This window comes from Choloepus didactylus, chromosome 15 (genome assembly GCF_015220235.1).
Source record: "Choloepus didactylus isolate mChoDid1 chromosome 15, mChoDid1.pri, whole genome shotgun sequence".
NCBI lineage: Eukaryota > Metazoa > Chordata > Mammalia > Pilosa > Megalonychidae > Choloepus > Choloepus didactylus.
The window spans coordinates 15,864,356-15,890,639 of NC_051321.1; the positions used below are offsets into that span (position 1 = coordinate 15,864,356).

The window sequence follows — 26,284 nt, forward strand, 5'->3', positions numbered from 1 at the left end:
ACCCAGGTCTGGAGAAATCAACAACAGGCTTCCATCATTCACTCGTGCACTAAGGGCATCGAGAGGCAGGTGCTGGGCTGGGCGCTCGGCAATGACAGATTAGGGGATGTGCCGCTGCCCCGAGGGGGCATCTCTGGTCCTGCCCAAGCTGCAGCTCTGCCTCCCGTGTGGCCTGGTCTCCGGAGGTCTCTACCCAGCTATTTAGCCCCAGGCCAAAGGGCAAAGTCAGAACGGAGCTGCCCCTGGGGGGCCCAGCAACTCACCATGGCAAAGAGGCCTCACCATAAAAGGAGATCTGGGTTTAAGGATAACAGTGCAACAGCAGTGCCTGGCATGTGGGGGGCCTGCGTCTGTGCCAGGCAGTGCCGGGTGCTTCACATCTATACTTTCAGTCCCCTGCTGCCCTAGGGGATGAGGACATCTGTCACACAGCCAGTGAGGAGCAGGGCTTTGAAACCTTGTCTTTCTGTCTCCAGAGCTCACACTCGTATCTATACCAGCTTTTCCCATGACCTGCTGGGTGACTTTGGGCACATCCCTCAACTCCCTGGGCCTCAGTTTCCCCTCATGCCAATTTGCAGAGTTGGACTAGATGCTTGCTAAGTTCTCTTCCAACTCTGACAACTGAGTGTGTTGAGCTGGAACATGGAACAGGGAGGGTGGTCCATGGCTGGCCTGCAGGACCCGGGAAACAGCCCCTCCCTGAAGAAGGGGATGCAGCCACCTGGGACGAGTCTCTGACATTGGGAAGCCTCACGATCAAGGTCAGCCTGCTAGACAGCTTCTCCCTGGAAGCCAAGTTTCTCACTGACACTGAAGTTAAAGCCCCTTTGTGACCTCCCGGCCGCAAGCTGCTGGCTGTAAGTGACTCCAGTGCTAATGAGCTCAGAATGTCAAATTCGATCAGTCAGGCAGCAACGGACACGAAGCCACGAATGCCCCATTCTGGGAGGAGGTAGGGTTCCTTGCCTTCCCCTGTTTTTGTAGTAACATCCATCACAGATACACATGAAAATAAAAAACAGGTGGAATCCGGAGACAGGGAGAAGGTCTTCTCCATCCTTGGGCAGCAGGACAAAAGCTGTGTGGACACCTGGAGCCACAGTGAACAGGAAGGAGCTGTGGGCTTCTCAGCAGGGCAGCCTCCAGCCAGGGCCACAAGATGGCAACAGCCTGGGTCATACCTGTCTCTTCTCCTCTGGGCCTCAGGAGGTCGCAGAGCAGGTGAAGAGCTGGGGCCACTCCAGCCCTTCAGAGCTCCAGCCGGGCCAGGGCTGGTCACACTCCTCTTCTCCTGCCCAGGACACCTCTGCCCAGCCTCAGGCAAACTGCCAGGGCCCTGCACTGAGTGTACACACCCGAGCCCCGACCTCCCCTCCTCCAGGAAGCCCTCCCTGACCACCATAAGGCCTCTCCTTCAAATTCTTCCTACACTTTAATACCAAGCCACCTGGCTTCACACTTACGCCCAACTTGTCTTGTTCAATACATACATCCCAGGCAGCTTGCTTATGCCCTCACCCAGACTTTAAGCAGCATCTAGGGGACGAGAAGCACTCAATACTTGTCCTGAGGCCCCACCCCCCTTGGCCCCTAGAGCTGTGCCTAGCACACCAAAGCTGTTCCATAAATGTCCTTGGAAAGAATGCAGTTAGAGCATCACTTTGATAAGGTTAATATATACTACCGATCATTTCCTGAACGCTACCGTGTGCCCCAGGCAGTATTTTACCTGCATTAACTCACTTAATCCCACAACAATCCTATCAGACAGGTGCTATTCCCACTTTACCAGATGGTGACTTGCCCGAGGAAAGAGGCCGAGCAGGAATTTGCATCCACTCCTGCTGGCCCTAAAGTCAGCACTTGACTGCTCCCTGGGTGTGCAACTGTATGCAGACCAGACCCCAACAGGGACCGAGGTAAGGATCGCCCCTCCCTGTCCCACCAAGGTCATGTGAGAGGCGGGAGGGGAGAGGAGAGGGCTGCCCGAGGCTCCCACCCCAGGCCTCAGCCCTTCCCTGGGGCTCAGTCGGTGCCCCCCAACATCCACACCCACACACACAGCGGTGCCCATTAACAGCAGCTCCATCCCCAGGCAGACTCAACCCCTACTGTGCCAAAAAAGGCCAGGCCAGCAAACTTCCTAGAGGCCCAACAGAATCTCCCAGGGCCTTGATTTGCTCATCTGCAAAGTGGGGAGAGTCCCTGCCCATCCAGAGGGCTGATGGACGGAGAATTAGAAAGAGGGCTGTTCCTAGATTGGACACTTGTGAGGGTGAAGGGTGAGGTCTGAGCTGAGTCATTTCCCCTCCCCCTGCCTCCTTTCCACTCTCCCTTCCTCCTCATAAGGTTGGGTTTCCCTAAAATCAGTTCCATCCTAGGATAGCAACAGCCCCCAGGCAGCTGCTCCCCCAAAAATAGGCAGGTGGAATGGTGAGCAGGGCTCTGGGCATTGATCGGTGAGGGAGGCAGGGGGGCAGCTCTCTGGAAGATGATGGAGTCAGACCCCAACAAAGCCCTGCACCCTACCCTGGACCTTTTCCTTCATTTTCTCCCTTTATCCACAAATCCCCATTTTGCACACATCCTGGTAAACTGCTTGCCTCCAAGCCAGGACCCTCTCCATGATTTTCAATCCAGTTCGTCCCAGTCTTGGAAACCTCCAGGATGTGTCCTACATCTGCTGATTTTGTCCAGCCATCTGTACTGACTATCTGGACATTCTTAATATCCTATATTCAGCTTTTTTTTCAATTAAATTACCAAAATTCAGCCATTATATTAATTGATTGTACACTGTGGATGACTGAAGGGTATGTGAATTTATCTCAATAAAACTGTATTTTAAAAAAAGTAAATGAACAATGTGGGGGAGGAGGGGAATGGGATGTCTTGGATGTTCTTTTTTGTTTTAATTTTATTTTTTGGAGTAATGAAAATATTCAAAGAATGCTTATAGTGATGAATGCACAACTATATGACAATACTGTGAACAACTGATTGTACCCTTTGGAGGACTGTATATTATGTGAATATATCTCAATAAAATTGCATTTAAAAAAAAGAAATGTAAGAGACAGAAGAAAAAATTCAACCATTATAGCTATTTTTTTATTATTATTATTCTTTAACTGGGCATCACACACTTTGATTTGCTAAATCTGGCAACCCTACTCCTGAGTCCAGGTGTTCTGAGACCGTCTACATGGACCATGAAAGCTGCTCGGGGGCCCTGTATGTGTGGGTGTGTAATGTGTGCACCCCTATGCCCACCGGCAGTGTGCTCTGGGGTACACAGGGATATGCCTGTTCAAAGCACATTAGTGAGTCGTCTCCACCTCCTGGTTCTAGGCAAAGCCAAGCGGGGTCGGGGAAGACTCCCAGGGCTCTGGGTGAGTTATGCCCTTCACAGCTATGCCCTTTTAGTCTCTCTCATTGGAATCTCTTATAGCTTAGGCGACATCCTGCCAAGCCTACTTCTGAGGATGGGACAGGGTCCCCTCCTTGGGCCAATTTGTGTGATGTTCAGGGAATGTCACCAACCTGTCCAACCCTCACTCCCCAGTGGGAAAACTAAAGCCCAGAGAGGGAAAGCGATTTGCCCAAAGTCACACAGCCATCAGAGAAGGTGCTGGAACTGGAATCTGGGGCTCCAGGCTCTAGTCCAGGGTTCTTCTCACTGACCCTTCCCAATAGTAGAGCACAGTCAAGAGAAACTGACTTCTTGAGAATCCAATAGCAGCCGTTGCTCCCCAAGCAGCAGGAATTATAATAGGAGCTAGCATTTATCAAGCTCTTACTGTTTGCTAGGCTCATTTAATCTATACACCATATTGTAAAGTTTATGATTTTCATTTATAGAGGAAGACAGTGGGGCTGAGAAACTTGCCCTGGGTCACAGAGCTGGTGAGTTAGAGGCCACTTTCCCCAGATGTAGACTTTCAACCACAGTAGTTTGCTGACTTCGAAAGCTAACTCAACTGGCTTCGACAGCCAGTTGTGCAGATGCCTGAATGGCCAGAGTGATTGAACATCCCTTAAGATAAGCCATCATTTAATTGCCAGGATCCCAGCCCCCTCTCTCCAAGCCAAGGTCAGCGATATCTCCTAGCCATGTCTCCTCTTGCCCAAGTCATCAATTTCTGCTACGATTTTTAAAGCCACGGTGCTAAAAGATTTTCCAAGGCTGATGCCCTGGATGAGGGTGGGAAGAGATGGCCTTTCCACCACTTAAACCCTGCTTTCCAACCCTTCCCTTCTTTCCTTCTGATGGCTCCTCCCCTGCATCCCCATCCCCTCCTTCCCGCCATGCTTAGCTCAGCGTAGCCACTCAGTCCAGCGCCGATTGTCCCTGCACCCTGACACCACACAGGTGTATTGTGCACTCACTTGCTCTCAGGAGCATAAGTGGTTTTTTGGTTGGTGGCCAGCAAAGGGCACTGGATACGGGCAGAGAGCGGTGGACACAGACCCTCTCCCTGGTGGGGTGCCCCCTCCATGTTATCTGGCACTCCGGAAACCCGAGGCCCAGCCCCAGTGGGGCAGCCAGGTGTGCCCTAAAGCAAGGCTGAGTTTCCTCTTCTGGAAGAGGCCATCCAAGGTGGAGAGAAGGGGCTCTGCTTCCTGCTGACAGCTGCTGCCTGGCCTGCCCTGCAGGGGTGGGGGCAGGATTTCACCCCAAGGACCCTCTGGCAGGTTGGTTTGCTCTCCCTACACCTACCTTAGGAGGTCCTAGGTCTGGCTGCCCGACCTCGCCACCTACCCTCCATTACTTGCCCATCGTTCCTCATCTACCCCCTGATATTCCTGGGTGTGGGTTGCCCTCCTCCCTCTTCACCCATTGCACCTGCTCCCCAAAAGACTCCCCTGACCACTGCCGCCCTCCATGACCTGTCCCTCCTCCCCAGCACGTGGCCCCCTGGCCAAGCCTGTCACTCCTCGGTACAGGCTGCAGGTGGCCTCGCCCAGAGACCAGACAGTGCCCGGCTCACTTCCCTGCACTGTCACTTGCCAGCTGTGTGACCCTGGGCAAGACATTGGACAACTCTGAGCCCAGCTCCCTCATTTATAAAGGGGGATAACAACAGTCCTTACCTCGGGGCCGTTGTGGGGATTAAATGAGATAAAACACACAAAGCACGGCACCCAGCCCAGAGCCCATCCCATGCTGTCACCGCTAACACAGAAACCGGAAACCGGAAGGGGCTCCTATAACTCACCCACTTCCAACCTTCCCCACTGGTCTTGACTATTTTAAGTTATGGTTTCCCTGGGGTATTGATTTTTTAACTCTTATGTTTATAAATAGTTCATACTTCCTTTATATAATTAATTCAATTTAATTATATTCCTAATGGGCCACCTAAAAATATTTTGAGGAATGAGGCAGGAAAGAAAGACTCAGCGAGAAATATGCAGAGATGGGCAAAAAGGAAGGCAAGATATAGAAAGGCAGGGGCTGAGGGAGGGGACAGGGAGGAGAGAGGAGAAGAGAGAGGAAGAAAGGCTGAGCAGCTCTGTTCAGGGCCGGGCACCAAGTGCATCCGAGGTGGATAAGGACCAGCCCCGCTCCCACAATGCATTTTTAGAGCCCATGGGAGAGACAGGATTTACCTGCTTAGAGAGATGCATTTGGGACAGCAGGATGGGGAAGAGATGTCAGGTTCTGTGTGTGGAGAGGTCCCAGAGGGCTTCTGAGGATCCCTGGTAGACTTCCCAGAGGTGGAGGGCCTGAAGCCCCACCTGAAAGGGCAAGGAAGGTGTGGCCCGGGAGAAGACAGAACTATTTCAGACCCTGAGAGCAAAGGCCAAAACCTGGCACTTAAAAGGAAGCCCCAGGAGGAAAACTCCATGCCTTGGCTACTCTGTCTCCCCAACACACCCTTACACACACATGCACCCATACACACATGTACACACATGCACACCTATGCACACCTGCACACACACCTGTACACACACACATACTCATGATTCTCTGGGGAGCATCTTCCCTTTCGTCAGCAGCCACGGTGTTACCCACAAACACCTGGCAAAGCTCGGGAGCCCCTTCCCGGCCTGCCCTTTGCCAGCTACAGTGTTGTGTTCCCTCTCAGGCTGGCCTTGGGCCTGCTGCTGCCTGACCCCGGCATGCTTCTCAGAGGCCCCTGGGAGGGCTCGAAAACATAAAAGAGGGGAAGAAAGTGCAGGGTGGTGCCCTGGGGCTGGCAGTGAGGCCAGACTATTCTCTGAGTCAGGACAACCACATTGGCATATCCGGAAGCTCCTGACAAATGCCCCAATGGCTCCAACTCGCATCCCCGCCGTGAGGCGTGCACAGCCCTCGCCCACTGGGCCCAGTCGTCTAAGTCCGCCTTGGAGGCCCAGACCCGGCTCCCTGGGCCTTCCCAGAAAGCCATCCAGCCCCCCTCACCCCAAGGCCTACAGGCCCCCGAAAGCCTATGGGCCAGAGCGGCCCCACCGCAGCCCAGACATATCCATTTCTCCCTCCACCTTTCAAGCACAGGTAGCGACAACACTCTTGAGGAAACTGGATAGGTTGGCTCCCTTGAAATGGAGAAGGAGGTCAAGAGGCACATTTCCTAACTTTCAAAAGGAACTGTTTGGGATAATTAATCAACACATCACCAACGCCAAGGGATTGTTTTATATCAGAAGACATATAATTAAGGAAACAATAGCAGGCTTGTGTATATTTTTTCCTGAAGAATGCTAATTACGCTTAGCACCCTGACACGTCCCAAGGTTCTCCCCCAGTATTCAGAAATCAAGCAGAAGTTGGCTGTGAGGGAGGGGCCTTTTCGCCCAGGGTTAGAACAGGGAGGGTCATGGAAGCAAGTCAGGCCTCCAACAGGTCTCTGAGTTGGCTTCTGGGCCTGGCCTGCGGATCGCTGCACAGGGAGGAAAGGTATTTGCAATTGTTAAATTGCACTTGCAGTTGCTTAATTACACCTTCAGATCAGCACCTAATTTGCTTAGGGTGCAACTGAGCTGCAGTGGGTGTAATTACCTGCCAGGGACACTACTTAGCAATGCAGCCACAGTCTGAGGAAGTCAGGAGCCTCCCTTGACTCAGGTTGGAGAGCCTGCGGCCCCAGAAATCCCAAATGCTTACCCCGGCTACCTGGGAAACAAGCCAGGTGCAGGGACCCTAGAATGCTCCATCAAGAGGTGCTCAGGGAGCATCTAGGAGGACCCTCCCGGACTGACCCTCCCAGCAGGGACATCCCCAGTTCCCTCTTCCTGAGGAGGTGGCTCTAAGGGTGGGAAGCAGCTGAGCCCAGGGTCTGCCTCAGCCATCAAGCCTGGTTCCCACGGGTTATCCCCTCTGGGGGCCCCACAGAGGAGGTAATGGCTAAAACTGCTGGACCTGGTCGGGATAATTTTATAGCATGTACTTCATGGTTCTGAAGTGAGAATTCATTATAATGAAAATGCAAGGTTTGCAATCACCACTCAATAGAAGCAGCTCTTTTAAAATGATTTTTATTCATATACATTGTTCATTTCTTTCTATTCTTTTTAAAATTTCCAAGTAGATGTAATAGTGTACTTCCACTTGGGTCTGTTTGCTTTGTTTATGCCCTCACCCCTCCCAGTGCCCAAAAGGATTGAAATACATACATATATATATTAGTTCTACTAAGCACTTGGTGCTTTCAGGGATGTTTCTGGAAATTCCCTTGCTAAATAAGACCTATAGACCTTCCAGATCTCCTTGCCATATACCTGGACTTACATGAGTTGAGTGAGGGGCAGCTGGACAAGATGGAAAGGCAGAAATGGGGGACCTCACCAGGCTTCACCCACATACCAGAGCCCCCTTCCTGGGGGCTAGAGCTGAGGCGGCTGGTCTGTCTGGAACCAGCAAGGATCTGACCTTCAGGGAAAATGGAGGCCAACTTCTGAGCAGGGCCCAGGACATGTGGCCTGACATGAGTCACCACAGTGTGTCTACGTGCAAATCAGTGCATCACCTCCTGGAGAGTTGAATTATTATGGAATCATAGTTGATTATTTTCAGGGTGGTACAACTTAAATTTTTAAAAGAATCATTTTAGAGCTACATCCTTAAATTTTTATTAATGAAAAGATCTGATGTCTCAAATTTATTTCAAAATAGCCTGGGATGGGTAGAGCCTGGGAGAGATAGACGGAACAAGATTGGCCTTGCATTGATAATTGTTGAAGACGGGAGAGGCATGCATTACAGTATACACTCTCTGTTGTATAATTTGCTTTGCTTTTTTTTTTTTTTTTTTGTAATAATGGGGATAGGGGAACAATTATCACATCACTGAGAGAAATGCCAAGCAGATAAGACTTGTTCTCCAGAGCTCAAAGAAAACCTAAAACTCAGAGCTGTTTCTGAGGATTCAAGACAGCTTAGGGAGGTAGTGAGCTTCTCAGCACTGGAAACATCCAAGCCCAGACTGCATGACCACCTGTGGGACCGTCTGTAGAATCCCTGGTTGGGGCAGGAGGGAGCTGGGCTGGTCAACCTCTAGGACTTTGCCCGACTCTTGGTTGCCTGAAAAGTCAAAACCATCTTGGGCTGTTATCAACAGAAGTACAGTGATGAGAACAAGGGCTAGGAGAGTCCTTTTCTACTTAGAACCAGAGGGAGCCCCCTGATCTGATGCTCCGTGCTGGGGATCCTGCTGCAAAGGGCACAGGAAGAGAGTGAGGGGTACAAGGCTGCATCTGGAGGGAGCAGCCAGGGTGCTGGAGGAGCTGGAAACCACGTCACAGCAACAAAAAAGACTGTGGTATCCACTTTTACCAGTTCCTTTTGTATCCCCCTAGAAAGATTACAAACAAGCTCACCTTAGGCACACCTTCTATGTATTTCTTTTACACAAATGATTTTCCGTGCACATGCCTGCTTTTTTCAATTAACATTTGCATATCTTAGAGAGCCTCCCACTTAAGAACACATATGCCTCGTACTTTTTCCCTGCTGCGTACCAACCACACTACAGTAAATGATTTTACCAATCCCTCCCTGCTGGATATTTAGATTGCTTCAAATATCTCCCTCTAGCAAACAATACTCAAAAATTAATCTCATACATATGTCATTTCACATATGAGTGGGTACATAAATTCCTATAAGTAAAAAAGATAAAGCTTGTAGAAGGAAGGAGGAAAGGAAGGGAGGGAGGGGATGCCCAGAAACGGTGCTGGGTTCAGGGGAAAGCCTCTCCACCCTTTGGGGGCACAGCTGACTCCCCAGCCCCAAGCAAGCAGGACACAGCTGTGAAAACATGGGTGAAAATCACCATCAGGCAGGTGAAGAAAGGGTATGGGACAGGGGTGGGGCAATGATGGTGGGTCCTAGCTCTGCACAGTGTCCTCCCCCTCCCCCTCCCCCTCCCCACTTGGTCCCTTTGACTGGCTGGGAGAGAGCAAGGTCAGGGGCCTGGGAAAAAGAGGACACCCAGCCCTATCCCTCCCCAGGTGCCATTGCCCCTTCCGCCTGCACTGGAAAGAGAGGCCGGTGCAGGCAGTGGACAGGGTGGGCTGCTAGAATGTGACGTGCCAGTGCAGTGTGGAAGCAGCGGCCCCCTGGCCACGGGTGGGCCTTCGATCTAACACGGGGCCGGGGAGGGGAGGGGGCTCCTGAGATGAGCTCCAGGCAGGGAGGAGAGACCCCCAGAGGCTCCTGCCCCACCTGTTCGCTTCCCCAGGAATCAGTTGACCCTTCTAGACTGTTCTTTCTGGGACGTAACCTGCACTTGCTCAGACTTAACCTGTTCAGTCAGCCAATGGCAATGAGCCACTGAGGAACTACATCACCGCCAACACACACACAGGACACGTGTGCACACAAGTCTGCACACACTCCCTTCCTCTACCCTCCTAGGGCTAACGAGCAGACCTGGCCCAGTGCATATTCTAAATAAAATCTCCTTTTCAGCTGGGAAAACTGGTTGAGGCTTGGGGAGAGCAGGTTGTGTGGGGGATGGGGGGTGTGGGCACAGAAGAAGGGGGGCCTGAAAGTGCTCTGTAAAGTGCCCCGCCAGGGCACTGGAGATGAATTAGTCCTTCTGTGCTGCCCCCAGACAGCAAGTAGGGAGAGCGACATCTGAGTCAACACAGCATCGTTTACTTAACGAAGCAGCGGCCTTCCACTTGAAGTGAGCTACAGTACTAGACTCCACTTCTGTTTCTCATGGAAAGACATAATTGCAGTCATTAGAGTGCCGGACACGGCGAGCGGGGACGGGGAGGGAGGGGTGGGCGGGGGTGGGCCTGCAGGAGGCAGATGCTTCAGCTGGAGGGGGTGCTGGGCTTGGCAGGCTGGGGCAGCCACAGCGGGGAAGCCAGCTTGCCTCGGCACCTTGCACAGGTCCCATCACCGTGCTCAGTCGTGCCCTCACCCCCATTGTCACACCTACTCCCCCCCACACACTTGCAGGCTTTCACCTACCAACACATGCACACAAATGTTCACAAACATTCCTCCACTCCCGAATATTCATCGGCACATTTGCCGTCTCCACCCTGTAAGCATACCTGGGCTTACCAGCCCTTTACATGATGTTCTGGAACTTGGCAGGTTGCAGAAGCTGGTGGCTGTTGCTGTTCAAATGCTCCACACCAGAAGGGGCCAGAGTGCAGTTCCCAGCTAGCGGGCACCAGTGAAGGAGGGTCTGCTCAGAATAAATGCACCTTTGAAAATAACACACCCAACAGAGCTGTAGTGTGTGGTGATACAGACTGAGGACCGCCCAGGAAGTCTGGCTAAGGAAGTGAGAATGGGGATGCTGAATCCAACTCGCATTGAGTGGGAGTGGGCAGATGGAAATCAACTTACATGGGGGGGTGGGGGCACCTGAAATTCAACTCACATTTCACCTCCCAAGCCACAGGGCAACTGTCCACCCAGAAGGGATGCCTTTTTCTAAGCAGCACAAAGACACGGTATGGCCTACAGAGGCTCTGTCCCATGGCCATGAACACATTTGCACGTACAGGTATGTGAGCCACATGCTCACAGTTTCATGCTATACGAGCACACTCAGGCACAGCCATACACACGCATGCAGCCACCAGCACGCAAGGTACACAACCAAATGCAGGCATAGAGCTCTCTTTGTTACCATGTTTACTCCTGGGGACACAGGCGCAGATTCTTGGGCTGATACTTGGCCTGAGCCTATGCTGCTGCCCTCAGTCCCCGTCCCAGGCCCTGCAGGTCACAGGCAAGACCTCAGAAGTGCCTGGGCCCCAAGGGACCCTGCTTCAAGAACAAGACCCAATGACCAGGCAGTTCCCCCAACAATGGCCCCACCTGCCCCCACACTTACCAGGCTCCAGAATGAGGAGATCACTGCCTAGGCAGCCCCAGTGAAGGCAGAGTCTGGGCACTTGGAGGCCTTCTGGGAGGCCAAGAACATGGCAGCCCACCTCTTGGGTCTGTAATCAGTTGAGGAAGGGGGGTTGGAGGGAAAGGGGAAAGGGGAACCTCCCTGTCTCCAAAGTCCTGGTCCCCACCTCTCACCAACCTTGGAAACTCATGGAGCCAAATGGGAGAGTGGCTACCTCTCCATGCGTGATTTCTGAATAAGCTCTGACAAGGCTGCGGTAACCACGCAGGCTCTAGGTGCTTCTTGGCTTCCCCCGGGGCATTGGGAGGTTTCCCTTTACTTATCACACTGCCTGGTGATCCCAGAAACTTACTTACCTTCTACGGGGCTCCATACTAGACGGAGGCTCTCCAAACTAAGAAGTCCTTCCTGAGGGGCCAGGAGCCCCCATCCCTGCCCAAGCACGGTGCCCCAAAGGGGGATTACAGAGGAAGCTCCCCCAGCCCAGACTGCCTTCCTTCCACGCCCACCACTCCACCCTGGGAGGCCCAGAGTCCTGCCCCAGGGACGCGCGCGGACCTGAGGGGTGGGCAGTCCCCGGGCGCCTCCCCGTGTCGCCAGCGCCATACCAGGCTTCCGCGGGCGCCACTTGTGGTTTAGGACAGAGATGGGGGAGGGGTGTCCACAGGCTCTGGGGACCGGAGCGAAGCCCCGCGAAGTGACCCCGTTTCAGAATGAAATTGAGCTGCCATTTTCATCTTCTTCCCAAATGTCAGCAGCGTTAGATCAGATTAGGAGCTAATCTCTTGCCAAAATTCATTTCCGAACAAGAGAGGTGGCTGCGGGCGAGGTGGAGGTTTGCTGTTTGTTTCGGAATCCGCACCCCCCCCTTCTCCCCAAGTTACGAGGTGGGGTGGGGGTGAGAGTAAAAGCCGCAGCAGACCCCACTGAGGCCCAGAGGGGAGCTAGGGGAAGTCGGGCTGCGGCGCCCCGGGAGTACCCGGGGAAGCCCGCGGTGCGGACTGGGGAACGGGCCCGGGCCCCGCTCTCAGTCCCCGCGCGAGCCGGCGCGTTTGTTTCTCCGAAAGTTTCCGAGGCGCCGAGGCCCGCAGGCGCCCAGGGCGAGCTGGCCGCGCCCGCGAGGGACGGGACCCGGGGCCAGGGCGAGCTGGGCCCGAGGAACAGGCGCTGGGAGGGCTCCGGTGCCTGCCCCGCGTCCTCCGGGCCAGACCCGACGTCCCTCCCCGAACCCCGCCTCCTCTTCCCCGCCCCCAGCCTCCCACCCTGCGGGCGCGGGTGGTACAAGGCGAGAGGAAAGGCAAGTGCAGCCTAAAGGGAGAGGAGGATAAAGGAAAAATAAGAGCTCAAACGAACTGGTCAGTACTTTGCAAGAGGCCTCGTTTGACAAGTGACCGGAACACAGCCTCTGGCCTGAATGCGTAATTACCCCCAACTGAAAATTCCCCCATCTAATTTGATATTTGGTTCTTCGCAGAAGCTATAGCCTTCGTAAATAATATACAAAGTAAGAAACCTAATCCCGCCTGCTAGAATGTTTAATTCATCATTATGCGAGCTAATTGGAAGGTGATTATATGGTAATTGCTCATTAGTGGTGTATATTTATCGCTGTACCTTATGTCAAGGCCATGGGAATTGTGTACAGTCTGTTCTCTCATTTCAAGGATCAGTTTCAGAAGCAGGAGCGAAGCAGGCAAGATCAAGTTCTTCCTGACGTCAGGGTCCAGCCGAGGGCCGTGGAGACCCACGCTATATATACAGGGCCAGGGACTGGCAGGGGCAGGGGCGGTCTGGGGCCGGGCTGAGGCTGGGATGCCCGGCAGCGCTAGGCAGCGGCGCCACTGCCAGGCCAAGCCGGCCCTCCCGCGGACAGGGAGGAAAGGCGCTGGGGTGAGGACCCCAAGGCCAATTTCCAAACGCGACCCCATTCCTATCCCAGGCACCTCCGGGGACCCTCAGGTGCGTCTCAGCCTCCGGGCTTGTGTGGGTAGAGGAGGCCTTACCCCTGCGCATGCTCTGGAGCTCCTCTGCTAGGAGAGGGGAGGGGTAGAGGGGCCGAAGTTGTTGAGTAGGGAGGGGAACCACGAGGCTTGATTTGGACACTGGGTGGGAGAAGAGGTGCAGGATAGCAAGGTTTGATTTGGAAAAGGGAGAGGAATTTGGAATGGTGGGGACCTGGGCCCTCTGATCTCTGAAGGATCGGGCAACTCCCACCTCCCTGCCGGGCCAAGAAATTCTCTCAACGCCCCCTACCCAGCAAAGCGGGGTGCCGACCCGACGGGGGGCCTGGTTGGTGCCTAGAGAGAGGGACTCGGAGATTCTGGGGGAGGCGGTGAGGCCAGGGCTAATGAACTCGAGGCGCGAAGAAAGGCGGGATAAGCGCCCAACCCATCTCCACGGTCAGAACCGGGGCCAGGGACTTAAAGAGATAAAGGCGGGTCTGAAATGCTGAGGATGCCAAGGAAAGGCGAGGGCTCAGTCTGCAGGTGGAGGTAGGGGCAGGGATGAGGCCCTCGGCCTCAGGCAGCTCGGGAGGAACGGGCCCTGACGCTTGGGGTCCAGCCTCGCGTCTGCGTCTTTGCATATGGGCGTGATCTTTGGCGTGCTCTGGCGTCGCCTCGGAGGAGTCTCATGCGTTTGCCGTACCCGGTCTCCAGCCCGGGGCACTGGCCCCGGTCCGCTCCAGGCACCCCAGTTTCCAGCCCCCGCCCCGCCCAAACCCCCCGGCCGGGCGACAGGCACTAATGAACAAAAGGCCAATTAGAGCCTGGCGCGGCTGATGAATGGACTTTTCGCTTTCAAACGTGGCACGGCCTCGGGTTTCCTGGCGCACAGGGTCGCGCCGGGAGAAGACACTTCCCCCAGCGGGGTCACATCTGGGGTCAGCGGGTTCTCAAAACTCCCACTTCCCCCTTGCTACGGGGCTGTTTGCGGGGGAGTCCATCAAGCGGCGAGCTGCTGAGGGCTCGTCGCACAACTCTGCGCGGCGGCGCAAAGCCGCAGGCCGGTTTCCTCTCCGGTCTGGCCCGCAGCTGTTTGGAGTCCGCACCCACGTGAACCAAGCGCTGACTGCTGGAATAATAAAGAGCGGCCTAAGAAAATGCGCAGTTACCAAAGTGGCAGTTGTTTCCCAAACTCCAGAGCAGGTGGTGCGTGCACGCGCCTACCACTGGCCTGCGGGACGGCTACGCGCGCAACACCCGAACCCAAGCCACCTCACTAGGCTAATACACGCCTAGATCCCGAGACACACAGACACTGCCCAGGTGCGGGGCACTGACGCCCACGCCACGGAGACCCTCTCCTAAACACGGAGAAATATTTCTCCAAGTCACACGCACACACACACACACACACACACATAGATACCATCCCGGTCCTATGAGATCCACAACTGCAGCTGGACTCAGACACACACTGTGCCACCACACCCTGACACACAAGTCTATACACAACTGCATATCCACACCCTTATACACCCTAACTGCAAAGGCACAACTGCATGTTCTTGCCCTAAACCAATACCATCTAGTTACACAAGGAAAGCTGGAGACCTTGACTCACTTGCACAATCTACACAAGTAGCATCCCTCCAGCCTGTAAGTCACTCAAACACACAACTAGCATCTATCTACACAGCCTTTCTTAAGTCCTGACTCAGACCCACAACCAATCGCCACAATCCACAAAGCACAACTGCATCACAAACCTAACTCACGCATGCAACCTATACAAACACAGCTACAGCCCCTCAACCTAACTCACGTATACACCCTCTATACCTACACGCAACAGCTCACATTCCCGCAGCCCAGGACAGACCTTCCCTCTATCCCCTCTTCCTGCCTCCCATCGCGGAGGAGCGAGGCCCCGGCCAGGCCTCGGAGCCGCCAGAATCCCTCCCCAAGCGGCCTGAGCGTCCAAGACTTTGTTTCCTGAGACTCGAGGCGGGGACGGGGAGGAGCCGAGGTTTCCAAAGCCGCGCACAGGCCCGAGCCCCCTTTCTGCCTGGTCCTCTAGGCCCGGCCCTCTGCCTGCCACAGTCCGCCCCTTGCACAAAAGCGGCCCGGCAGGTTCCCGGCCCCAGCCAACGCGCCCGATACGGCCAGGCTTGGCTGCCAGGAGCAGCGGTCAGAGGGAGCTGGAAGCACCCGACAGGCCGAATGAGAGCTAAAAGATGGTAACTGTCCGAAGTTTCAAAGCATCTCCCATCCCCGGAGCTTCTGGCTCCTTGGGAAAGGTACTTCTTGCCTCCACACTACCGCGCCTTTGGACGCGCGGGGGAACCGGTCCCGAGCGAGAAAAACACACGGAGCCCACGTGTACCTCGCAGGAGACCGTAGTCAGGGCACACGTGCGTTGTACAGTCTGTTTGACCCTCTCAGGGTTACGCAAGACTCCTACGCTAGGCTTGGCACAGCGGGACGCCCAGGGGAGGCCCACTATTAATCACCAAGGGAGCAGGACGTGCATGAAACGTGTAACCTACATCGCCATTCGGGGTCACAGGCAAGACACATAGTAATATGGAAGCAATTCGCCGACTGCAGAGAGGAACGCAGAACCTGGCCCAAGAGGCATATAGAGGGCCCGGCCCAGGGGCATCCAGGGCTGGCACCCATGTAACACAAGGGGGAACACAGACATGGGGCACACGGCTCCCACGCACCCCTACTGGCTCTCTGCCCATAGGGTCCCTGCCCAGAGGGTCCCAGCCCAGCACGCGCGCACCGTGACGGGGACGCATCGGCGAGGCACACGCGCCCCGCGCACCCTGCCCCGCGGCCTGCGCCCAGATAGTCATCGTGGGATGGCATCTCGCAAATATTTATATTCCTCAGCGCCACGGCAGCCTGCGTCCACATTAGACGCTCTAATCCTGCCACTTTAAATAGATGAATTAATAAAGCAAACGAGCGGCTAATAAGCTGACTGTCCTGCCTTTTCGAGGCGGGGGAAGGACTCGAAAGTGCGCCAAATTTGTTTGCAGTGGATCAAGGCGAGCCGCCTCTGCTTCACTTTCTTTATCTTAATTCCGACTTGAAAAGATATAATTATCTAGTTTGAACAGAGCTGCTATCAAATCCTTCTTTGGGCCGGGAAGGGGGGGCGTTGGAGTGGATTGCGGCTCTCTGAGCCGCTCGGTGCAGCCGGAGATAGCGCGTAATGAAGATGTGGAGGCCTGAGATACAAAGGGCATTAACCTCATTAGCATGAAACCTTTTCTTCTTACCATTGTGGGACCCTTTCAGCCGCCTAATCCCCCCTATTTTCAAAGCTTGGTTTGTAATAAAGCTTTTAGTTTTTTTTTTTTTTCTTCAAAGCTAATAGTATTCTCTGATGATTTTATTGCTGTTACACTACGTAGGACATTTACCAAAAAAAAAAAAAAAAAAACACGTCGCCTCCCTCCTCTTTTCTTGTATTTAACGAAAATAAACGATATGGCAAAAATAAGCCTTTTATTAAAGATGGGAACTTTTTTTTTCTGGGAAGACTAGCCTGAGTTTTAACGGGACTTGTGCCCGGTGTTTAGGCCATTCCGGGTTTGGGGAAGTGAGTGGAAGGAGAAGGTAACTTGAAGGTGTGTTAGCGAAATGAATGCGGTTCCCGAGCGAGTGACTGCAAGTCGCTGGGGATCGCCAGCGGTCACCGAGGATCGCGCTGTTAAAGCGGCTCGGAGCCCCACGCGTGCTTCTCAGATACCCCGGGCAGCACCTGGCCGAGCATGAGGCCTCCCCGAGGCCCCATCTCTCACCCCCGGCATTCCCCTGCCGCCGAGTCTCCTCCACAACACACACACCTTCGGAGAGGGTTCGGCCTTGGGGTTCCCCAGAGGAACAGAAATAGAGAAAAAAGGAGAGACAGGCAGAGAGAGAGAGAGAGAAAATTCTACTTTAGATGAGAGAAGGGGAGGAAAAAAAGAAAGAAAAATTTCCATAGTGCCCTATAGCCCCACACGTGCATGGAATATCTAATCTTAACTTTCCAAGGCAGGATGTTAACAAAGCTTATATTTTTGCCCTGCATTGTAACTTGGCCTTATCACAGTGTAAAGGGTGGGGAGATTGTCCTAAATTATGTCCAGGCAGCCCCCCTGGATCCGTGGATTAAGAGATTAAAGGAGACCACTGGGCAAGGCCTCCTCTTTCCCCTTCATATTCCTGGTATGATAATTGCTTAAACTGATTTGCACTTTCACAAAAGCTTGCAGGACGCTTTGTAGCTCGAACAGAACAGACGAGGTTTCTCTATCAATGGAAATAAAACTGATTAATGCAGCCTATCAGGATAAGAAGCAAATGAAGCATGCAAAAACAACCTCATACCCCAAGAAAGGGGAAGGGTGGGGGGAAGCTAAGTTTCCTCCAAGACTGGCTACAACTTTTTCTTTAATGTTAAGAGTTGAAGGTTTCTCAGAAAGCTTGCCTTATAAGGCTACTGAGGTCCTTGCTCTTGCCTCATCACCTTGGGCGGATTGCGGCCAGAGATAGAAAGGAGAGAAAGAAAAAGAAAGAAAGAAGGAAAGAAAGAAAGAAAACACACTTGTACTTTGGGGGTTGAAGTCAGAAACACAGTTTAAAAGTCCCAAGATTCTGAATCTCTGCTAAGTGCTTTCCCCAATCCTGGGGGAATATTCTTCGATGCATACCTGTTTGTCCTGAATTTTTTAAAAAATGAATAAATAACCAGAGATTAAGAAAAGAAGTAAGCATTTTTAACCTGAAATTCAAACTAAACTCTGTAAGTTTGACCATGCAATGGTTAAAGATCTGGTTGGAAAATTTTTCTCCCATCCCTTCTCTGAAGGACTGAAGTTTTCCTAATCCTCTTCTTTTTCCACCCTCATCTCACTTTAAAATGCCCAAGAATCCATCAGTCTGGCTCTTTTGTAGGTAGAGAGCCTAAGTTACTTGAGCCTAGTTGGAGGAAGACCACACTCAAATTATTGAAATGCTTTTTTTAAAAATGCACTTGAATTTTCCAAGGCAACTACTCTGCCAGCATATTGATAAATCTTTATTGACAAAATATTGACATTGACATACTTCTTGGAAGTATATAGTGTGTTAGAATTCTAACAAATTAACACAAAACACAAAAATATTTACATTCTGGTATAGAAGACATTAAGGAAGCATTTGTCACTCTCTTTAGTAAGTCTATGATCTTGGAATAGAAACTCAGTGCTTGAAAACTTGCCGTGTGTCCTTGGCCACACTAAACATCATCCCTGCTAACTACAGTCCTTCAGCTTTTGCAGTAGATAGATTTTCAGTTTGGAATGGCCACTACTGTGAATGGTTGAACACGGCCAATTTCTCCAACCACTAAAGGGAAAATTTTATTTCGTGGTTTTAAGTCTCAGTTACGTTAGGAAAGGGAATGTCCAAGAAATGTAATTAACTTAGTTTTGTTGTTGTGTTTTTTTCCCCAGCACAAGTCCTGACTCCTCTTTTGGGCACCCTCCCCAACCACCCCCAGTCCCCCATCCTGCTCCCCGTTTCTCTGTAAGAGGACCACTATCGCTGAGCCCACTTCATTTAGCTTTCACAATCACTTTGACATCAGAAGGTATCAAAAAGTGTTTACAGACTGCACATTCCTCTGAAAAAAAAAATCAAAATAAAAAGCACACAGAACCTGTCTTTAGAAGGAAAAGAAAGTTACAATTCATTTTCTGTCTTTAGACACCATTTGCCCAACGACTGCTACATGCAATTCAAGTTTTTGAAACAGGTGTGGGGATGGGACTGGATATGGAAATTTGATCGTTATTATTACCAATTTTTTTGAAACTGGGGGGGAAACACTGCGAAATGCAAAATTAAAAAGTCCTGTGCCTGGCTGATTTTGTGGTTTTTTTATCATCACTATTATCATCATTTTTTTAAAAAGTGGACTGCGATAAACGGAATACCTGCCAATCATCGTGTCTCGCTGGTTTGGCGTTTGACTGACAGCTCCCCTTGTCAGAGCGCGTTCGGCTTTGCCACAATTTGGACCTCGCTCACTTGCTCATTCTCTCTCTCTCTCTCTCTCTCCCTCTCTCTTCCTCTCTCTCTCTCTCTCTCTCTCTCGCTCTCGCTCTCGCTCTGTCTGTCTCACTCACTCACTCACTCAGCTGCCTCTTTAGATGAGGACCGCATGTTGATGGAGACTCCGTCCTCTGCCATCTCTGCGCGGGCTCCAAGTGGGACCTTGCGCTCTCGCTGCCCAAAGTCTGCGGCGCGCACCGCTGCTCCCTCAGACTCCCTCTCCCTTTCTCCGTGAATGTGTGTGTACGGTTTGTTCGACTTTTTTTTGTAGATATTTTTCTTCTTCCCCTCCTCTCCCTGTCTCTGTTTTGCTCCGTTTTGTCCGTTTCTGTGGGGTTCTGTTTGTGGTTTTTAATCGTCTGAGGTCACGTCTATTTCCTCGGGACTCGCCTGCTTGGTGGCGATTCTCCACCGGTTAATATGGTGCGTCCCTTTTTTCTTTTGTTGCGAATCCGAGCCTTCTTCCTCCAACTTCTGCCTTTTGAACTTCGTCCTTCGGTTCTGAAACCATACTTTTACCTGCCGGCGAGAAGCAGATGAGGCCCGTTAGTTTCTTCGCAGCTCCCTCTTACCAAGTGCCTGACCCCTTCCGCCAACCCACACCTGGGTCCCATACAACGAAGGCTGGGTTTTCTAAGGGCCTCTTCGCGGGTTCTCCTCGACGAGCAGGGCCCCTGGTGCGTGGCGGGTGGGAAACCCAGCTTCTGGCCTTTTGCGCCCTCCCGGGGCCGCCTTTCCCAGGGTGCCTTTGCCAGAGTGCACAACACCCCTTCTCAGACTTCCCTGCGCGGGGCACCCACATCTGGCTCAGAGCAAAGGCCTTGCAAAACATGGGAAACCCCTATAAAAATAGTAAGTAAGGAAAAATAAGTGTCCCTAACTCCCTCCTGTAAGCTAGCGCAGGAAAGATCTCTTGCCGCCGCCGCAGCTTCCCGCGGGGCCCAATGTGCTTTCTATTTTCTGCCGGCTTAGGTGGCGTTGCCTAAATATAGCGCCTCCTCCGCAGGGCCCCGGTCTGCAAGGCCCAGGCCCTCGCACGCTGTCGGGTTTGCCTGAGCTGTGCCCTCCTTGCCCGAGACTTTTGCAGGTGATCACGAGCCGGGGAAGGAGGAGGGGTGAGGAAGCGAGTGGGAAGGGTGAGGGGCATGGGCCTCGGGACCAACCTAGCTGTACCTTTCCAGCCTGCAAGGAAGGCTTAAAAGTGAAAGCTTATGGAAGACCGTGGGGGGGGTGGTGGTAGGAGGGGGTAAGGGAGAGATGGAGAAAGAGAGGAGGGAGAATCCCCTCTTCCCTCCTGCTGTCTAGTCCCGGGACAGGCCCGGGCTAAGCTTGGACTCAGGTCACATCCCTTCCCACCAAGGCAGGTGGGCAACCTGGCCTCCCCAGAGCGGTTGCTAGAGGTTTGGGGAGCAATCAAACAGAAATCGCTGCAATCCCCTTGGAAAAGTCGAGTGGTGGGTCCCCATCCAAGAGACCAGACAGCAACACTGCCCAAGCTCCCTAACAGTGGAATACGGGTGGGGGCGACGACTGTGACAGTAAGACCCCAGGCCAGGCCCCAGCTCCTGAGGTCCGCTCTGTTCCCTCCTTTGAGACGGCCGGCCCGGGTTGCCGCTGGCTCTCCCCGCATGCTCCAGTCCCCCAAAGTGCCCCAAGAAAAAGCCGAGAAGGAACAAGGCTGAGCTTAATTTGCTTTGAGTTTGCTAATTGAAGGGGAGGACGGTTCATTTCTCCCCGGCGCTCGCCCAAGGCGCGCGTCGGTGCGCTCGGGGCTTGACACGTACACAAAGACTCCAGGCAGCGTGGGCAGCCAGGCGGACAAAGACCACCGCCGCCTCGGCTGTCCAGGGGAAATCAGCCGGGCCGCGCCTTGTGCCGGGCAGCGCACAGACCCGCGAACCCCTCCTCGGTTTTGTCCGGGGGGGACGTTTAAAAACAAAAGCCTCGACCTCTTTGCGCCTCCCAGAAAAAGTGTTACAACTTAATCTGCCCGAGAACGTTACTGTTTACGAGGAACTTTGACCCCGCCCTGTGGCTCCACGTACAGTAGCGCCTACTGTAGCCCTGCGCCCGGTCCCCGACCAGGGGCAGGCCTGAGCCAGGCTCGCCTTGGGACCCCGCTGCGCAGGAAGGGCCTGTCTCCTGAGGCAGCCCCTCTAAGCAACCTTCCAGCCATGTTTCTAACTCAGGGGCGCGCCCAGAACGCTTGGCCTCCGCCCGCTGACTCTCCGATCTCCTTAAGGGAAGTAACTGGAGCCGTCGGTGTGAGCCGCGGGCCTGCGGTCTCTCAGAGCTGGCTTTTAACCCACTCCCTGCCCTCTCCTTACTGGCGCCCACCGCCGGTCCCCAAACACCCGGACACCCTGCTGCACTTTCTCTCTTCCTGGACCCCAGCCGGGCAAGACTCTGCTCAAAAGTCTCACATGAAGTGCAGAGGTGTCTTAGCCGGGAGCCTCAGGGACTGCCCAGCCGGGCAGAGGGAGCCGCTCAACTCGTTCCTGGGAGTCTGTGGGGGGTCGGTATTCCCTTCCTGGAACCCAACGAAGTCCGGCGCACCGAAGCTTACAAATCTTCGCCCCGGGCGTGGAACCGGCTTCCAGGCCCTTTGCCGAAGGCCCTACAGTAGTCCCGCACTCGTGCGGGTCCTGGGCGCTGGACTTGGGGCGGGAGCTCACGCCTGGCTGCGGTCGCCGCGCCCCGGCCGCGCTCACCTGAGTTTCCGTGAGGCTGAGACTGTGCGCCAGCTGCTTCCTCTCGGCGCCCACCACGTAGTGGTTCTTCTCGAAGGCGTGTTCCAGCCTCAGAAGCTGGGACGGGGAGAAGGCGGTTCTGATCCGCTTCGGCTTTCGGGCCAGAGCGTTGTGCAAAAGGAAGCTCTCGGGGCTTGTGTCGTTCCCTGCAGGGGATACCGTAGAAGTCCCGTTAGCGGGGAACGTCCCGGCTCGGGCCGCGCGCTTCTCCCGAGCCGGGCTGCCGGGGCGTCGCGCGCGGGGTCTCTGACTTAGCCGGCGATGCTGTGCGGGTGGCGGCCCTTGGTCCTCCCGAGGCGCGCGAAGGGGAGGCAGGGCCAGCTGCCCGTCCCAGAAGAGACTCCACCTGTGCGGCCCCCACCCAGCAGCTGCCGGGCGAGGCTTGTCCCCAGGCCCCCGGCCTCCTCGGGCGCCGCAGCCACCCTGGCGCCGCGGGCCTCGTGGGCTATGGGTCCGGCGCCCCAGGCAGGGGAGGGGGCGGCAGGGCCCGGCTCCAGGATCGGCGCCCACGACCCAAAGAAACAGCTTTCTTTCCTTTCTAACCTCTTGAGGAACTTTGATATCGGGGTGAAGAGGCGGCAGGCATCTCTTCAGAATTTACCCAGGGACTTATGTTAAAAATTATATCTTGTTTCCCCTTTGGAAAGTACAGAAGCCCGGCGTGTTGTTGCAGCCGGGCCGGAACGGAAATCTCACCGGAGGATGCTCTCGGCTTCTGCCGCCGCCACCTCCAGAGGACCCGGTTACCCCGCTCCAGAGAACTAGAAGCCAGTCGCAAGCCAAGGGATAGAGATCTGGGGGTTAACCGAGAGCTGCGAGCCCCTGCTCAGAGTGCCGGCGGCCCGCGGAAGATTCTGGCTGTTCTCGGCCTGGTGAGGGCCAAGAGCGTGGCTGGCAGAGAATGAGAGAGAAGAGCCCTAAACTTTGCCAGCACAGCCAGAGTTTAGGGCAGGAAATCGAATCGCCAAAAACCTAAACAAAGAAAAACAAATCCACAGTCCAGGCGGCAATAGAGGCAAATCCCGTTCGGGAAAAAGGATGAAATTTTTTTGCTTTGTTTTAATTATGGGGGTGGCATCTACTCCATTCTAGACTCTGGCAGAAACGCAAAGGGTTAATGAATGGACAAGCCTCTGAGTATTGATCAGCTGCCTCCCGAGGTAGGTCTTTTCCCGGCTCCGATCGCTAAGCTAACTACTCTCCCCCTTTTCTGGAGTTTTAACTGTCCTCCCACAAAGGAAAAAAAAATACAAATTTATTTTTTTTTTAAAAAAAGCGCAAGTTAAAAAAATACCTAAACAAATTTTCCCCTCCCAGCCCGTCTCCCGACCTGGTTCATTTATTTTAAAAGAAAGAAAAACAAAAACCAGACCGAACCTGCCTTCCCGCCGGGGCCGCTCGGCGTCCCAATTAAGCAGGTCGCAGCCCGAGCGCGGAGCCTCGAGCCCGGGAGGTTTCTACCCGCGCGGGTTACCGCCCCTCACGCGGCCTCCAGAACGCAAGAAAACAACCAAACCCCCAGATTTTGCTCCAAGAACGTGGGGTGCCCTTGCCGCCCGAAGAGGGTCGGAGACCGAACAGCCGAGGGGCTGGGCTAAGGGTGAGCGAAGTGGGCGCGAAGCAGAGTCGAACGCAGTCGAAGGTGAACCCGGAGGCCGGGCCCGATCCTCCCCCTCGGAGCGGAGGCCGCGGGGGACATCGCCAAAGGGACGGAGGACCTGGGGGCCCTCGGGGGCTCCGGGCTCCTTGGCCGGCATTCTGAGCTGGCTGCCCCCGCCGGCCCCGCTCCAAATACACACGGGGACAACTCCATCCGCGTCTCTCCCTAAAGGTTCAAGCCACCGGCAGCCCAGCCCCCCAAACCGGCCAGTGGAAGAGGGGAGACTGGGGACCAACACCGCGCCAGGTCCCTAGCCGCCGGGCCTGCTAACGCGGCGCACTGGCCCATGAGCTGGAGAAAATTCCTCCCAAGCCTTGCCAAGCGTCCACCCCGAGCAAGCGAGGGACAGTGCGGGGTGGGGCGGGATGCAGCGCGCCGCGGCCCCGCGACGTGGCACGTACCTTGGAAGCGATGGCCCAGATATCGGTAGCGGTGGATAAGCCAGGGGTAGAAAGTGGACGGGTCCCGCTGCTGCGAGGCGAAGAGGGGGTGTGGCGAGTGCGAGGAGGGCAGGGGGTGGGCGGCCAGGGCGTGCGGCGGCGGCACCGGGTGCACCGGCACGGCGGGGTTGGGCGGGTGCGAGACCGCCTCGGCGAACACCAAGTCCGGGTTGGAGTAGACGCCCCTGCCCGCGGCGGCGGCGGCGGCGGCCGAGTGGAAGCCGTTGAGGAACGGGTTTATGGGGCTGGAGTTGGCGTAGCTGAGCGCCGCGGGGCGGATGGGGTCCTCGGAGCGTGAGGCGGGCAGGGGACTGTCCTTGGCCACCAGCGACTCGATGGTGAAGCAGCGCTTGGGCGCCGGCTGGAACATGCTGCGCCGAGGAGCTGGCGCCCGGGGCTCCCGGCTCCCGGCGATCAGGGCGCGCCGCCTCCGCCGCCCGCTGCCCGCGGCGAGGAGAGATGAGAATTGGGGGCTTGTTTGTTTGGGTGGGGGGAAGGGAGGGAAGGAAGAAGGGAAAGGAAAGGAAAAAGGAAAGGAGGGGGGAGGGGGAGGGAGAGGAAACGCCGAGGATCCCGAGAATCTTGCACCAAACGCGCCCGACCTGGAGAGAGGGGGAAAAATCCTTCCAGAAGAATTTGCAGGCGTGGATTGGGGTAATTTTTTGAGCGGGGGTGGGGGCGAGATGGCGTGGGGAGATCGGAGTTAGAGGCAGGGAGGAGAGGGGGGGAAAGTTTCTCGGGGGAGGCCAAAAAAAGTTTTCTCTCCTCTGCAAAAGGCGGGCAGGGCGCCCTAAGTCCAAGGACAATCCATGGAAGTGTTCGCTTCTTCACAAGTTGTGCAAACGATTTGTTAGTTCATGAGCCTAATTAGTGCGGGGATCACATAAACAGCTTCCTCCGAAGCCTGGTAAATGGCTTGATGATTGGTCGCTATTACTCGCCCTGAGGTGGAAGGGGGGAGACTCTTTAAAGTGCGTCAGAGGGCGGCGAGCGCCCGGGAACCCGGAAGCCTGGATCCCGGCCGAGAGTGGAACGGAGTCGCCGCCGCTGCCTGGCCCGTGCCTCCAGCCGCCCGCCAGGCCGCCCGGCCTCTCCGCGTCTTCGCCCCGCGCTCCTAGCTCACTGGCTCCGGCGGCGCCCGCTGCGGCTTCTCCTCCTCTTTCACCTCCTCCTCTTCCTCCGGCTTCTCCTCCTCCTCCTCTTCCTTCTTCTTCTCCTCCTCCTTTCTTCCTCCTCCTCTTTCCCCACCTCCTCGCTCTCAGCCACCGCCTCCTCCTCCACCACCAACCACTCCCTCCGGGGCACCCGGGTCCCTGCAGAGTCCCCGGCCACTGCCGCCTCCGCTGCGGCCCCCTGGATCCCGAACCTGCTGCGCGGGAGCTGGTAGGAGCCACAGAAAGACACGCAGATTCCTCGCGCCTAGCGCTCCGCCGCCGCTGCCCCAGGCAGCCCCGCGTCTGGGGAGCTGGGATCGCCCTGGGAGCTCTGCAAGGGTAAGCGGGAGGGGGCTGGCTCCGGTAAGGGCTAAAGATGCCTTTCTGTTACACCAATCCTCACCCCCGGCAAAACTCCCCGCGGTTTCCTAGGTGAGGAGGGGGCCGGGGTCCTCCCACTCGTCCAACCACGCGTTCCCTCGAGGTCCCAGGGTCCATGCGTTCGCGATCCTTGACCCTGCTCATTCGTTTGCAAGTTGAGACGCGAGTTGCCCAATCCGCCTTGGCGGTGGGCTCTCGACTTGCACCCGCTCTTGCCCCAGGCGCTCGCTTTTCCTCTCTGGGAGAGTGCTCACGTCTTCCCCCGAAATAGTTCCTTCAGGAATATCTGGGACCAAGGGTCCAAGGTCAGAAGACATGCCGATGTGGTGCTACTGTTAGCGTTCTGTCGTCGTTATTGTTTCGGTTAGTGTTGTTGTCACTGTTACTATTATTGCTGCTGCTGCGGTTATTATTATTATTTCTATTATTATTCTGCCATCTGTCGTCCCAGGGGCTGGTTGCTGTGCAAACCTAGGGCTCGCAACTAAGGACTGCGGATCGCGTCTCCGGTCCCAGTCGGTGTC

The 26,284-nt window shown here is 54.9% G+C and overlaps 1 protein-coding gene across 2 annotated transcripts; it reads right to left on the reverse strand.

The window, feature by feature from the left end:
- Positions 1-18,840: 18,840 nt before the first annotated feature.
- On the reverse strand, positions 18,841-25,480 carry EMX2 (empty spiracles homeobox 2). Of its 2 annotated transcripts, XM_037804632.1 has the most exons (3): positions 24,187-25,393; positions 22,087-22,271; positions 18,841-19,894 (listed from the first exon to the last, which is right to left on the reverse strand). In XM_037804632.1, the coding sequence occupies exons 1-3, from the start codon at positions 24,593-24,595 to the stop codon at positions 19,727-19,729; spliced, it is 762 nt and encodes a 253-aa protein (XP_037660560.1). In that variant the 5' UTR covers positions 24,596-25,393; the 3' UTR covers positions 18,841-19,726. The 2 variants fall into 2 exon arrangements, with proteins under 2 accessions (XP_037660560.1, XP_037660561.1); XM_037804633.1 differs by lacking the exon at positions 22,087-22,271 and having other exon boundaries at positions 19,791-19,894; positions 24,187-25,480.
- Between the last annotated feature and the right edge of the window lie 804 nt (positions 25,481-26,284).